The sequence below is a fragment of the Chanos chanos genome, chromosome 16, assembly GCF_902362185.1.
Source record: "Chanos chanos chromosome 16, fChaCha1.1, whole genome shotgun sequence".
Classification (NCBI taxonomy): domain Eukaryota; kingdom Metazoa; phylum Chordata; class Actinopteri; order Gonorynchiformes; family Chanidae; genus Chanos; species Chanos chanos.
The window spans coordinates 16,356,376-16,372,973 of NC_044510.1; the positions used below are offsets into that span (position 1 = coordinate 16,356,376).

Sequence of the window (16,598 nt, forward strand, 5' to 3'; positions counted from 1 at the left end):
CATTTTGTCTCTGTAGTTCTTTCTCCATGGATTTCTTCACTTTCTCAAGTTCTGATGTCATTTTCTGTTTCTCTTCTATGATCTGCTTTATCTTTTCAGTTGTTTCATTCTCCATTCTCTTTCTTTCTTCCTCTAACTGTCTCCTGTCTCTCTTTTCTAACTCTCTCTCTTCATGTTGTTTTTGTCTTTCTTCTTCCATGGTCCTCTTTATTTGATCTAATTCAGAAATCGATTTCACTTTCTCCTGTTCAATCTCTTTTATCTTTTCAGTAAAGTCAGTCTCTGTTCTCCTCTTTTCCTCCTCTATGTGTCTCCTCTCTAATTCTCTCTCTTTATTGTGTCTCTGTCTGTCTTCCTCCATGGTTCTCTTGATCTGATCTAGGTCTGTCACATGTTTAACCATCATCTCCTCTCTTTCTTTTTCTGCCTCTTGTTTCTTTCTCTCTGTCTCCCTCAGCTCCTCCTGGACTTGTTTTATCTTTTCATTACACTCACTCTCTATTCTTTTTCTGTCTTCCTCTATTTGTCTCCTCTTTTCTAATTCTCTCTCCTCCGTGTCTTTTTGTCTTTCCCATTCCTGCTCTTTGTCCTTCCTTGCTTGTTCTTTCTCCATTGATTCCACTTGATCTCTCCATCTCTGTTCTATAATCTCTGTTTTCTGTCTCCACATCCTCTCTTGTTCCTCTTTCATCCTTCTCTCCTCCTGTATTACTCTTTCCCACTCTTTTTGCTGTAGATGTTTTTGTTGTTCTATCTCCTTCACTCTTTCCTCTGCATTCTTTATTTTCTCCTCAAATTCCCTCTGTTTTCTCTCCTCTTCCTTTCTTCTCTTCTCATCATCCTGTTTTCTTTTCTCTTCTTCCTGTATTTTATTCCTTTTCAGTTCCTCTATCACATGTTCCAGCTTCTCTCTTTCTTTCCTCAGTTTCTCATTCTCTTCTTTTCTTCTTTCATAGTCTTCCTCTCTTTTAATGTGAGCTTGTCTTTCTTTTTCCTCTCTTTTTTGCATTTCTTTCCTCATTGTCTGCTCCCTCTCTTTAAATTCCTCCTCCATTGTCTCTTTCACTCTCTCTATCTCCGCCTCATGTTTGGCCTTCAGTTCTTCTTTCTCTCTCTCTATCTCCTCCTCTCTCTCTCTCAGTATGTTCTCCTTTTCCTCTCTGAGAGCTTCCTCTACCTGTCTGAACATCTCATTAGTGTAGAAGCTCCCTCCATTCTCTGTCACCATGGTGTCTATCTTATCCAGGAGTTCCACAACCTGAGTTTGGTTACTGGGGTCATTGTTGTTAAACACATGGTATCTGTTACCACACCGTTTAATGATATTATTCAAACTCTCCCCTGATTTGTTAATGAATTCCTCAATCGACATATTTTTTAAAGAATCTCCTTTAGTGAACATCACCATGGTGTGCATGGGGAATTTCTCTCCAAAAGTTTCTTCAATGATCTTCAGCAATTTCTCCTCTCCTGTGAATCGCCTCACTGGTAAGACCAGCAGAAACACGTGTGGTCCTGGTGTTGCCATGGCAATGCATTTACTCATCTCTTTTTTCTTCTCCTCATTATCAGTCTCTGTATTAAACAGTCCTGGTGTGTCAATCACTGTTATCTGTCTTCCATTAACTTCTGCTGTCTCTCTCTGACATGTTTTAGTCACTGATCCAGAACTCTCATCTTCTTTAAAAACATCTTCTTTGCCCAGGATGGTGTTTCCTGTGGCACTCTTCCCAACACCAGTCTTCCCCAACAGCACTACTCTCAGGTCACCTGTAAAGGAATATTCACATATGACATCACACATAGTTAAAAAATAACATGATTATTACAAAATTTCACATTCCTGTACGTACAGAGACACTGGAATCTTGCATTTTGACACTGTACTTGTGATCAGTGGGACCAAATCGTGTGCAACATCACAAAAAGTTTTTTGTTTTAACCGCTGATTTTCCAAATCCAGTTTGGTGTATCATTTCATTTTCCATTTTGCAACAATAAAATATGATGTGTGTGGTGTTGTCACAGCCTGCACCTCCATTTTGTTTTGTTCTGTCTTTGTGCTCTTGTTCTGTCTGTCTCCGCCCCTCACCTGTTCCTGTTTGTCTCATTATTAACCTCGTTAATTTGTACCAATCATGTTTTGCCCTGTTTAGTTTTCCTTCTATTTAAGCCCTAGTGTTTGCCTTGTCCTTTGTCGATCGTTGCTTGTGTATTTTGCACTCTGTTATGCTGCACCTTTTTGTTATCGGTTTTTGTTCCTGTTTTGCACTTGTATTTTCATCTTTATTTTGTAAAGTCCTCCGTTTGTCACTTTCATCATCATGTCTTTGCACTTGGGTCCTGCACCACACCACCAGCTTGACAGGTGTATTGCAGTCCATTCACATGAAATTAAAAACATATAATGTTTACCTGATGTCTGATTTTTAATCTTGTCCTCCAGTGTCCTGATTTGTATCTTCATCTGTTTAACTTCAGTCTGGTATTTCTTTAGTTGTGTTTCCAAAAGAGCATCCAGGTACATGTCTGTTGTATAATGACTTCCTCTATTCTGTTCCACCAGTTTGTCAACACTCTTCAGTAACTCTGACACCTGTGAACTGGAACCTAAGATCTGATGTCCTCCTCTGCAGGGACTGATGATGGTCTGAGTTGATTCATCTAATTCTGTCCCTTCCTGTCCAAGTTTCTGATTTATCAGGACCATGGTGTACTCATTGACTCTTGAGCTGAATACTATCTGAATTTTCTCCATTTCTCCTTTGTCTTCATCAGTGAGGAAGCCCTCAGGAATGACCAGAAGGAAAGCATGGACTCCAGGATCACAGAGAGAGACACAGCGGAGAGTCTCACGCATCACTTCCTCCTCTGAGAGCTGAGTGTTGGACAGAGCTGGCATTTCCACCAGGGTGAGCAGGCGTCCACACACTTCTCCCTCCCTCCTCACACACACTGAACTGGTCACTGGACTGGGCTCTCTCTGGCCCAGTACAAACTCTGATATGGAAATCTTCACTGACCCAACACTCCCACACAACACCAGGTTCAGTCTGTCAGACACTGAAATAAAGAAACGGCTGTTAGGAGAAGACCCTTTTCATCATGTTTATGTCCAGCACTGATCTATATGTCATTGTTAGAACATGGGAAATGTTGGCTTATATGTGACATATGGAGTCAGAGGAATGTCCATAAAACTCTAATATAACAGTGTCTCTGTACTGTCTCATATCTGCCACAGCACTATGTGACTGCTGAGGTATCACAGGTCCACTTTTATGAACACTGAGGATAAAGGGCTTTTTTTACGTTTCTGCTGATCAAAGTTTAACAGCACATCTGACAAATTACAGGCATTTTCACAGTAGATTACTGGGTACAGTTTGACTATGTCATTTCATTTAGTATAATTCAGAGAAACGTAGTTAATTTTTTTTTTTTTGACAAAGAGAGTCTTGAAAATATACGGTAAATATACTCCAAAAAATCCATAGTGTTTATTAAATAATGGAGTGCTTGTAGATATGAATGACTGTGTTGTGTATATTGAATTACCCACCTGTACTGTAAATACTGTTAAGTGTTTTAAAGGGCCACTTTAAAATTAGAGATCATCCTTCTATTATCTAACTCCACAAAGCTTCTCAACACTTTATCACACTGCTCTGTGAAGGCAGTGCCTACATGGGACACATTGTGCTACACGTACCCCAAAAAATGATCTTATACCGTGAAAGGGACCCTGGTAAGTGTATGTGCTGTCCTCTATGTGAGACTTTATTTTCTATTTATTTTATCAAAGTTGTCACCAAAATAACCAAAATAACTGAGCAAGTTAGAGTACATTGAGAACAATCAAATGAAAGTAAGGAATTGCTAAGTTACTAAGACTGGTTCACATTCGGTGCACAAAACCAACACTTAATTTGTTGCTAAATGAACAATGTGCAGGTGAACTTCCCTAAACACTGCTTTGCAAATATTCATTTTTAATATCTAAAGGTCCTAACACGCTTCAGACTGTTACTCTGTAACTGAAAGAGCAGTCTTTATTTTATCATTTCTTAAAGTCCTGAAGTTCCTCTTTAAAGATTCTTTAAAAGAAAAGTGAGTCCGTTTTCTCTTCTACTTACTGTTTGGGCGATGTATCTTAGGGCTAGACCTCCCTGTTGGTTTTATTGACTTCTCATCACTCATCTCTGAGGGCAAAATAAACAAAAACAAGATAACATTTCAATATTATGGGCCAATCATAGACAGTTAACAAATTAAGTGATTAGTCTCCAAAAAAAGTGTACTTTCCTGTGTAGTATATGTGAGCTGGAGGATTATAGTTGTAATTATTTTCTGCCATATAAAGTGGGTTAAAGATAATGAGATGCACAGTACTATATATCATATGTGAGTCACATGAGTGATTCTTGTGAGTCTGTTGAACTGAGATATAAATTTATCCATGAGGTTATCAAGGCTTATTCTGACTATAATAACATTCACCCTGAGGATACGGGGGTTCATTTAGATTGTAATCAAACATAAAACACAATAGCTTTTACCCTACACTATCTTATGGTCTTTTTGTGTGCTGTACAATATTTTAGGTGAACATGAAGTAAAATCACACTGACACACTAATTTTATAGAATCTCCTCTGGAATCATTCCCAGACTAGTTATTTAATTTCCTCAGGACTGTCAGGGCCTCATCAGCATCAGTGAAGGTAAATGAACTAAAAACAAACACACAAAACCAAGAGGAGGAAGAAAGAGGAATACTGATTCCCAGTAAAACAGCAAGAACCAGCAATCCCTGACCAGAGAGACCAGTTAAGACCAGTAATCTCTAATCAGAGAGACCAGTCAGGACCAGCAATCTCTGACCAGAGAGACCTGTCAGGACCAGCAATCTCTGATCAGAGAGACCAGTTAGGACTAGTAATCTCTGATCAGAGAGACCAGTTAGGACCAGTAATCTCTGATCAGAGAGACCAGTTAGGACCAGTAATCTCTGATCAGAGAGACCAGTTAGGACCAGCAATCTCTGACTAGAGAGACCAGTTAGTACTTGTAATCTCTGATCAGAGAGACCAGTTAGGACCAGTAATCTCTGACCAGAGAGACCAGTTAGTACTAGTAATCCCTGACCAAAGAGACCAGTAATCTCTGATCAGAGAGACCAGTCAGGACCAGTAATCTCTGATCAGAGAGACCAGTTAGTACTTGTAATCTCTGATCAGAGAGACCAGTTAGGACCAGTAATCTCTGATCAGAGAGACCAGTTAGGACCAGTAATCTCTGATCAGAGAGACCAGTTAGGACCAGTAATCTCTGATCAGAGAGACCAGTTAGGACCAGCAATCTCTGACTAGAGAGACCAGTTAGTACTTGTAATCTCTGATCAGAGAGACCAGTTAGGACCAGTAATCTCTGACCAGAGAGACCAGTTAGTACTAGTAATCCCTGACCAAAGAGACCAGTAATCTCTGATCAGAGAGACCAGTCAGGACCAGTAATCTCTGATCAGAGAGACCAGTTAGGACCAGTAATCTCTGACCAGAGAGACCAGTTAGGTCCTGTAAAGCTGCTTTGTCATAATGTGAACTGTCATAAGTGCTTTACAAATCAAGTAGAATAGAATAGAATAGGATAGAATAGAGCTTTGACATGACAGTGCCCAAGTGAATCCTGTAGTTCTGCTTTAGGAAAATGGATTTGTGATATTTTTACTCACTGTAAGGAGATGGAGAAATTCTCCCTTTTGTCCTGATCACTGCTGCATCTGGGTGAGAAAACATGATGAGGTAATTGTGCAGAGTATTGTCTGATCTGCAGTATTACGTTTGTACTTTAAATTGTTATAAATATTCTCTCATATTTATGGTTGTTGAATGACTTTGACATGAACAAGGGTAATGGCAATATAATCATTATTAATGTTTCTCTCACCTGGACCACTGCTTGTTGCCATATTTATGAACTCTTTGTCCTTATCATTTATTCAAACCCAACACTGTTACTATCAGATCTTCATTCCTCTGATTTCTGTCATGTAATTCCATCCAGCTCTGTTACCATCAGATCTTCACTCTTCTGGTCTCTGTCATTTATCCAGGTCCAGCTCTGTTACTTCTGGTCTCTGTGGTTTTCCTCCTTTTCCTTCCAGTCAGTGTCCTGAAGTCCAAATCCTGAAGTTTAGTTGTGATTTACTGTGAAGAGAGATGTACATGGACAGTGTTAAACTGACTCAGCATATAAAAGTATCAGTGTGTATCATAAGAGACCACATCATTATTAATGTAATGTGCTTTGGACATGAAACTGAAACAAATGAAAAAGAAATCAGTGTAATTATTCCTGTATTAATAACATTAAAGTGCTCATTTAGTGACAGTACTATCAGACCTGGTAGAACCCCCAGTATGAAAGTAAATGGAACCTTAATCCCAGTGTGAATGTCATTACTACTATTAATCAGATAATCAGATCCCTTAAAGACTGAATCAGATCATCAGATCCCCTCAAGACTGAAACAGGTCATCAGATCCCTTAAAGACTAAAACAGATAACAGCCCAGAGGAGGGAAGTGAATACTGGGATCTGGACTTGGGGTGAACCAAAATATTAAACACATGAATCATTAACAAACTCTACCGCTTTATTCTGTAAAACCAATGGATACCATAGTTCAGTGGGCAGAGGAAACTAAACTCGTTTCTGCCCTAAGACCAAGATGTGAGACTAACTGAAAAGCATTTGAACCATTTTTTGAAAATATCTCCCTCTAATGCAGTAATATTATGGATCTGACACCTATGACACCAATAGATTCAGTCTCTGCTTTATTAGTAACGACATCATCAGTCTTTAATTTTGGCTAATTTTAATATCTCTGAGTTAACTGGCTTGGCAGTTCACTGGAATGTGTAAATATGATCAGGGCTATTCAAATTCATATTCATATTAAAGATTCATGTCCAGCTTTATTTTAAGAAAAAACACCTGAAGACACTATATTAATATGACCGTTTCAAATTATTGGAATTTACACCAGTTGATTACAATTACTGAAGAATTTTTTATCCAACATAATGAGAATATTAATATGGTACAAATGAATTATGAGTTGAAGTTCACTCACCAGGAAACACCCTAGCCATCTTCTCACCATTTAGATCTTCTTCTATCCACCGTAAAAAGCACTATCAAATGTCACCTGCATAGTATAAGTGCACAACAATTAAAATAAAAAGATTAAAAATTATATGTTTCCTTTCTGAATAAAACTGTCACTTTGCTCTTTCTCCCTGGATGTCCACCGTGTTGTTTGAATGAATGTGTGTGCTGTTCTTCCACTCTTAACTTCACACGGAGCTTTGGAGGAATAAGGTCAACAGGAAGTGAACTTTGGATCCAGTGAATTCTGGGAACGTGATTAAACCTGGTTGTATTTCTCTGACACCCTCCCCCACTGTTCCTGAACACACCTGTAAGGAGTGTAGGAAGGACTGAAATAGAACCATGTTGGCATTAGGCCCAGTGATCTTTGATAAGGTCAATAAAAGATGAATGCACACACACACGCACGCACGCACACAAGGCTCTCTAAGTGAGAGCCTCCCAGAGGATGATTGTTTTTTTTGGGGGGGGGGGGGGGGGGGGGGCAGTCTGTAAGGTGTTCACCAGCTAAATTCTGGAGATAGGAGTTTGGGATAGAGTGTACCCGCACGGTCATGCTTGCAAGTTACATGAAATTTAGCCAAGTAGAGCAGTTGAACTTATCCAGTGCAGCTACAGCGGAGACCAAAATATCTGTGATGAAGTCAGAGGCCACATGTCAGCAAGACATTCAGATAGCACTTTTGGCTCCCAGAACACTGAAAGCGTCTCTGGCTGTGCTGGGGGTGCATTGCTGTCCCAAACACTTTTGATGGTAGTTACGGGTGACGCTGCATGTTGACCAGACTGAGCTACGTTGACACAGTTAGGGGCAGGATTTCCATCTCTGATGGTTCAAAGAAGATGTGTTGCCCTCTCTGTTTTGTTTGAGCCTCTACACCCCCGATCCTCGAAACAGCCGTGCAACATTTTGTTTAATTTTGTTTATTTTTTTATGTGAGTGCCAGCTTGAGTTTGTTAGGTGTGTGGGTGCACAGCATACTAGTGCTAAGTAACGGTTAATCCAGTGACATATATTTGACTCAATTCTGATTAAGACAATCCTAATTAATCTGTATACCGTACTCAAGGAACTGTTAAAGAACAATTTGATCGGCTTCTAAATACATTTCATTTATTTATTATTGTGGGGCCCAGCTGAATGTTCTGTACCATCACCGGACATCTCCAGACTTTTAGAGTGGTGTAGTGGTAAAACATGATCAAAATATATCTTGTTAAGTGCTGTGTAGACATACTTTTTCATCTTATGTTACCGACATGCGTTCGTTTTCTCTCACTTCTCTCAAACACCTGCACCACAGTTTTAGAAGTTCTCATTATCTATGGGCGTCAAAGTCAAAAAACCTTGGCTGCATGGGTATATCTGTGTGTGTGTGAGACCTTGTGGTCTAGTCTTCCACCATCGAGACTCTGTCTGGGTGCCTCTGATGACCTCCTCTCTGCTTTTGCTGTATACTCTACCTTTTGTTCAATAAAGACAAAAGAGCTACTTCAAGTCATGCCTGTTTATCGGTTTCAACACGTTTGAAGAAAAAACATTGATGCCCAACATTATCAAGTCCTCATGACATTAGCAGATGAGTTTGACTTCCAGAGATCCTGTCAAGAGCTCAGCCTGCATCCCATTGGAAAGAGAGTAGAAGGGTTAAGTGTATGTGCATATGTTTTTCTGAATTACAATATTTAGGTGTGTTTGTGTGTGTATGAGAGAGAGAGAGAGAGAAGAACAGAATTACTGGATTCGGCTTTGTGTCTGTGCATGAGAAACTCAAAATAATTATTCAAAATACACAAACTAGAGCAGTTCTACTCAAATGTTTATTAGTCAAATATAACAGTCCATTACAGTGGACTACGTTTAAAATACAAGTGACAAAACATCATAAGCAACATCACATACTCCCTAATGATTATTTAACTGATCAATAACCCTTTGTCAGGCAGGACCACGGAGCTGGACACAAGTGCAGATTAACACGTTTTTTTTAATGACAGTGTTTGGGTTACCAGGGAACCAGGACACAAACAAGGATAAGAGGAAACCAGGAAATGAATGACAAAACTATATCTATAGGCGGCCAAGCGACAGGCACGGAACAATACAAGGAACACACACATACACATACCCGCACACGATTAGAAATACAAAGATATGAGAGGCTCAGTAAACACATGGAAGGTGTAGTCTTCACACTGACCAATAAAACAGAGTTGTTTAAATAAAGAGGGAAATCAGGGGAAACCAAAGTGAGAACAGGTGTGCAGGATGAGAGTGATCAGACAGGTGATTAGTAAACCGGCGATGCTGAGCACTGAACGGCTGAAACCAGCGAGTGAGGAGACGAGGTCGTTACACTCTAACTGTTCATCTTCTCACCTAAATGTATTTCACAACGGATTCATTTAGGTTGTGTATCTACAGAGATTTTGCATTTGTTCCTATGTCACTATGAAGGTCACTACATTGACTCAGCTGCTGACTGTACGGTGGCAACTAAATCTGGGTGAAGCAGCGTGGATTTCCAATACCACAGAAGAAAGCTGTATGAATTGTAAATCGATCGGATTGTCATGAACCAACCTGTGTACTATTTGCTCATTTACATGCTTTAAAATTTTGTGATCTATTCGATCCTAAAACTGCACAGATAATGTACAGAGCACAAAATCATTTCCTTCCTAACTGTATTCAGAGGTTGTTTGAAATGAATATTTGAATTTGAATATGAACTTGGGGGAATAGGTATGTCTAAAAACACAAAGGGGGAGGACAAATATATATATATATATATATATACAGGTGTATCTGTCAAAGGGGTAAACCTGTGGAATAACTGTGATAAGGACTTAAGAATGTGTAGTTCACTTTGCAGATTAAAAAAAATGTTTAAAAAGAGGGTGATAAACAAATATAAAAATGAAGTATGATGATTATTGTGTATGAAATCTTTGGAACTCTTGCTTTTGCTTGTGTCTTGTTTTGTCTTTGTATCGCCTTAACCTAGTAGTGAAAGAGTGGCCTGTTAGAACATGTTCTATAAAAAGGACAGGTGTAGTAAGCCAAAGCTTTAGCCTACACCTTTTTAAGTCAATCCTTTTTCTTCTTTCTTTTGGATTTGATGCCTCATAGTTTATATTTCTTTCTATGTGAAAAAAAATTATATAAGGGCTGACATTACTACTGTTACTAAAACTACTGAAAAAAAAATCCATAAATTGTTGACAGCAAAATCTACAATCTTTCCAGGTCTAGTTCTTTGTGCCTCTACGTGTTCGACACCCTTTTCATACCCTTTTATATTACCCTCTCTATAGCCAACCTCTCTCCCTGTCTTTTCTCCCTGTTTATAGCCAACCTCTCTCCCTGTCTTTTCTCCCTGTTTATAGCCAACCTCTCTCCCTCTCTTTTTCCCCTCTCTATAGCCAATCTCTCTCCCTGTCTCTATCCCCTCTCTATAGCCAATCTCTCTCCATGTCTCTATCCCCTCTCTATAGCCAATCTCTCTCCATGTCTCTATCCCCTCTTTATAGCCAATCTCTCTCCCTGTCTCTATCCCCTCTCTATAGCCAATCTCTCTCCATGTCTCTATCCCCTCTTTATAGCCAATCTCTCTCCCTGTCTTTTCTCCCTGTTTATAGCCAACCTCTCTCCCTGTCTTTCCCCCTTCTCTATAGCCAACCTCTCTCCTTGTCTTTTCTCCCTCTTTAAATCCTTCTCTATAACCCTTTTCTTTCGCCTCTTTGGCTTTTCTCTCTACTCTAACACAGAATTCCTCTTCTGCTTGTCTTCTTGCTGCCTGTTCTGTCTGTTTTCTCAGTTCCTCTTTTTCTTTGTCATGTATTCCTCTGATATAAGCCAGATTTCTCTGCTCCTCCTCTTTACAGACTCTTTCTTCCTCCTCTCTCTGTTTCTCAAACTCCTCTCTTTGTTTCCTAAGTTTCTTCTTCATTTCTCTTTTGTACTCTTCATCTCTTTCCTTTCGCTCTCTCTCCTCTCTCTGTCTTTCCATCTCCATCTTCTCTTTCATTTGTCTTATCTTTTCATTTGCTTCATTCTCTATTCTTCTCTTTTCTTCTTCATCTTTCAGTCTTTGTTCTCTCTCTCTCAAATTCCTCTGTTTCCTCTCTTCCTCTCTTTCCTTTTCAAAGCGTTTTTGTTTCCTGACCTGCTCTAAATGCCATTTTTTCTCCATCATCTCTTTCATTCTCTTTATCTCTGCCTCATATTTGGCCTTCAGTTCTTCTTTCTCTCTCTCTATCTCCTCCACTCTCTCTCTCAGTATTCTCTCCTTTTCCTCTTGGAGAGCTTCCTCTTACCTGTCTGAACATCTCATTTAGTGTAGAAGGTCCCTCCATTCTCTGACACCATGGTGTCTATCTTATCCAGGAGTTCCACAACCTGAGTTTGGTTACTGGGGTCTGTGTTATTAAACACGTGGTATCTGTTACCACACTGGCCTAAGAGATTTCTTATGTGCCCTCCAGGGTCTCTTATATACTGTTCTATGGTTTTCTTCCTTAGCTGATCTCCTTTAGTGAACAGCACCATGGTGTACATTTGTGATTCATCTCCAAACATCTTTTGGATAGTTTTCACTGCTTCTTCATCCTCTGGTGTAATTCGTCTCACCTCTATCACCAGTATAAACACATGTGGTCCTGGTATTGCCATGGCGATGCATTTACTGATCTCTTTTTTCATCTCCTCATTATTGATCTCTGTATCAAACAGTCCTGGTGTGTCAATCACTGTTATCTGTCTTCCATTGACTTCTGCTGTCTCTCTCTGACATGTTTTAGTCACTGATCCAGGACACTCATCTTCTTTAAAAACATCTTCTTTCCCCAGGATGGTGTTTCCTGTGGCACTCTTCCCAACACCAGTCTTCCCCAACAGAACTATTCTCAAAGTCTCTGATCTCTCTCTTAAACCTGTAAAAAGATACCACAGAGATTGTGGTATACAATACTTACTACAAATTTAGAAGCTAAAATATTAATTCAATAACATTACATTGACCTAATTATTCACATTACCTGGTATCTGATGCTCAAACTTCTCCTGCAGAGTACTGATTTGTATCCTTGTCTGTTCCACTTCACTTTGATATTTCTTTAGTTGTTTAATTTCAGCCTGGTATTTCTTTAGCTGTGTTTCCACCAGAGCATCCAGGTACATGACTGTTGTGTAATGACTTCCTCCATTCTGTTCCACCAGTTTGTCAACACTCTTCAGTAACTCTGATACCTGTGAACTGGAACCTAAGAACTGATGTCCTCCTCTGCAGGATCTGATGATTTTCTGAGTTGATTCATCTAATTCTGTCATTTCCTGTCCAGGTTTCTGATTTATCAGGACCATGGTGTACTCATTGACTCTTGAGCTGAATATTGTCTGAATCTTCTCCATTTCTCCTTTGTCTTTATCCATGAGGAAGCCCTCAGGAATGACCAGGAGGAAAGCATGGACTCCAGGATCACAGAGAGAGACACAGCGGAGAGTCTCACGCATCACTTCCTCCTCTGAGAGCTGAGTGTTGTACAGAGCTGGCATTTCCACCAGGGTGAGCAGGCGTCCACACACTTCTCCCTCCCTCCTCACACACACTGAGCTGGACTCTGGACTGGACTCTCTCTGGCCCAGTATGAGCTCTGATATGGAGATCTTTACTGATCCAACACTCCCACACAACACCAGGTTCAGTCTTTGATTGGGACCAGCATCCTCTGACACTGACACAGAAATTACACTGATAAACATTGAGCAAATCGTTTCAATATTAAATAAATATTTAATTGTCTTTGTACTGGGATGCAGAGAATCTTCTTCATTTTCAGACAGTGCAGTTTCCTGTAGAGCAGATCTCAACATCCTGTCAGTGTAGTTCCTCACATATGAATGCAGTTCGCTCACAGCATCTTACCTACAGCCTTCTTACTCTGGACGGTTGAGTTCTCAACTGATTCATCACATTTGCTGTCAAACCAAAGCAAAATGTGCTCTAGTCATAGTTTATGTGTCATATGGAAAAAGGTGTGTTTGGTGAGATGTGTTTTTAGGAAGAGACCATCAGTCATTCTGTTCTGATAGCTGGTATGTCAGTCTAAACTGTGTCAGTCCTTTACACATGAGCTATACAAACAGCAGTTCTTTGACTGTTCTGTCTCTTGATCCTCAGACAGTGGTTCTGATTACACAGCCCTGCTGACTGTTCTGCTGAGGGGTAAAGAATCCAGTCTGTGTCTGGGATACAGTACAAACACTGCTGTTTTTCTGGACCTTACTGGTTCCCAGTCTTGTGGCAGGACACTTTACATTTGGTCCATAATGTTACTTAAAAAAAGATTACGCCAGCTACTAGAACAGAATGATGCCCGCGTGACACATAATCTGTGGTTAAAGTCAGTTATGATTCAGTTCCACAGCAGATATGATGGATCTATTTAGAATTAACAGCTGGTCACTCTGCAGTATGGAAGGAATTTGTAGGTTTAAGATTACAATCCCAAATGCCATAGGAGTTAATAAAAAAAAAACTATTAAAATGAATAGTGTAGCTTTCTTTTTTTAATAATATATTTCTTTTTGAATAGTAATTATGTTCATTTTAAATAATTAGCTATATTAATTCTTATGGAGATTAATCACACAGTAATGATGCTATCTTAGATAAAACACATCTTCAGTAGGCCTTATATGACTGAATGACCGTAGAAACATGCTCTGTGTGCTATCAGATACATCACACATGTCTCATATTCACACTGAGTAGGAGATTTGGGTAAATAATTCTATAGTATTTCACTACATTGTCCTTATCTGTGTCTGCACGGTGTGATTTCCGTGTAACAATGCTACGTTTGCAGACATGATGGGACATGACAGACATTTTTAGAAGATCTTTTCCTGATGTTACATTTAATCTAGATTTAAAGTTCAAATGCTATGAAAGAAAAATAAACGAATTCCATGTTGTCTGAATGGATATAATATAATAAAATACTACCTGAGAATGAGGTCTGTCCTTATTTCTCTACATTTTCCAAACTGGTTGCTTTCAGCCACGAACAAAGTGAAAGTGAAATTTTTGTATGGTCACATGACACAGTCACATGATCTAATGGTGTGCTATTACGTCTCCCTCTGCAGGTTAGTTTAATCGTTTAGTCACGTAAAGTTACGTTTAACAAACTGAAATGTGTTTTTGATTGACAGACAGTTAGAATTTTGAACAGTTTAAATTTCCATTCATTTTGACGTTTGTGTTACACATTCTGTGTAACATGCAATCATTGGTCCCTCATAACCAAGTCTTAAAACTGTGACATGTCAAAATCAGTTATGACTGTTTATGTCACGTTATGATGAACACTAAAGGTTGTTCTGTGTCAGAGTGAAAATACAACATAAAGGACCTGATTATCATTGTGTATCTGTACTGATGGTGGAAGCTTTACACAGTTAAATTTAGTGGTCGGCTCACATAATAATTTTTATTTTTTTTAAATCATAATCAGTCATAGAGTAAATTAATCTTATAGTTCACTTTTTCCTCACAGAGGCACAATGCACCCTCCTCTGGTGAGAAGAGAAAATCATTTCCTTTCTTTCCATCTTTGCCCCTTTACGATAGCAACACCTGTGCACCTGCTGCCTGCTGGTATTTCTTAGCTTCCGTATCTCATTATGTCACTATATATCTCAGACCCTTATCCCTTTTCTCTGTGCTACTGAAATTTGTTCATCTGCAGTATCATCATTATTGTATAATTTCAGCATATATTATTGTATGGTGTTTTGGTAGTTGACGTAGCTCAGTTGGTTAGGTGCTAACCTCATAATGTGATCTGGGGGTTGTCACGGTCCAGCCCGGCTCTTCCAGATCCTAGTCCATGTTTTCCTTGTGTCCTGTCATGTATGTCTTGTCTGTCTGTTCCAGGTTGCTCCGGTCCATGTTTTACACTGTTCCCTGCCTGATTTCCACTCACCTGCTGCCATTTTCCTTAATCAGCCACTGCATTTAAGCCCTGTCTGTCTCCACTCCAGTTTGCTGGATTATCTAGCCATCTTTCATATTTCCTGTATTGGTTTGTTTCACTTCTTTCTTGTTCCCCTTTTTCTACCATTGCCTGTTTTTGGATGAGTATTTTTGCCTGTTGCCTTTTGACCATTGCCTGTTTTTTGACCTCTGCCTCTGTCTTTGCTTTCTGATACCGTCACCGTGATTTATTCCTTTGGATTTCTTGAAAGCATTGCATTCATTAAACACCAACTAAGATTTACTCTGTGCTCCGAGTCTGCTTTTGGGTCCTCAGCTAACCAGGCCTCACCGGCCCTAACAGGGGTTTGAATCTGGCTGAGCCACAGCTGACCTCAGTCAAGTAAACTGCTAAATTGCCACATCCAAAGTCCCTGCAAAGGGCACTGCCTTAGCCCTTATACAAAAAGGGAAGTTCCTAGTGTAAAACAGGAAGAACTTCTTATGTTGTTTTGATATATTTCATGTGCTGTTCATTGGCTGCATTGTTTCTGCACTTGGTTAAGCCCATTGGAGTGTCGTGTTACAGTCAGCTAAATTTAAAGTTCTGTGATTGGCTACAACTGAGAGCACCTGCATCACTGACAACGCACACCGACACAGAAGTAAAAGCAAGCTTTGTCTGACTTAAGAAACCATGAGAGGTTCTTTGAGATTATCAGAATCAGTTTAAGGAGAAAGGAAAGGAGACCACAGAATTTAATAACAGCGGTTTCATGGGTGTCACATGGCATGCAGGAAAAAAACATAAGTAGAGAATTTAATGAATGAATTGCTGTTAGGGACTACATTTTGTGCACAGTGAAATGATTACAATGAGTTACTGATGGTGAGCAGGTGACAGGACTGCCTTGAGAAAGAAGAGTTCAAGTGTAGTTTTACTGCTGGCTAATTTGTCTTCAGTACATAGTAATCATTCCTTACCTAAATTCACTATCAAAGAGTAAATTCAGTTTTCAGGCTGCTTTCTGAAAACAAATCATTTGCTTTTGCATTAATATTTAGTCATTTGGTAGATGCTTTTTTCTAAAGTGAATTATAAGACAATATAGTGAACAGGCTTCATATCACTTTTAAAGTCTCAAAGGACTTTACACCTGAATGGGTAGGAATTAAACTAAACTATGGTAGGAGAGACTACAGGGATAGTCTGAGACTTCATAATAGTGAAATCGAAATTATATTATCCATAAGTTAGAGAAAATAGTTAGTTTAGTTTGGATTGAAAGGTATTTTGAGAGTTTGCCTCCCTAATTTCTAAAGGTAAACTATTCCAGAGGAAGGGAGAGCGATAGGAAAAGGCTTGGTAGCCAGTGGACTTCTTTTTAACTCTTGGAATCACTAATATTTCAGTATCTTGAGAGGGCAAGGTGCAAGG

At 39.4% G+C, this 16,598-nt stretch overlaps 1 protein-coding gene across 1 annotated transcript; it reads right to left on the minus strand.

Moving 5' to 3' along the window:
* Positions 1-784: 784 nt before the first annotated feature.
* On the minus strand, positions 785-15,180 carry LOC115829260 (uncharacterized protein PFB0765w-like; the record flags this gene model as incomplete). Its single annotated transcript, XM_030793317.1, is given in 8 exon segments — positions 785-1,770; positions 2,416-3,063; positions 10,906-11,236; positions 11,348-11,494; positions 11,496-11,516; positions 11,518-12,113; positions 12,219-12,914; positions 15,171-15,180. Coding segments are annotated over 8 exon segments (3,435 nt in total), but the record flags the coding sequence as incomplete, so codon positions are not given.
* Positions 15,181-16,598: the final 1,418 nt, after the last annotated feature.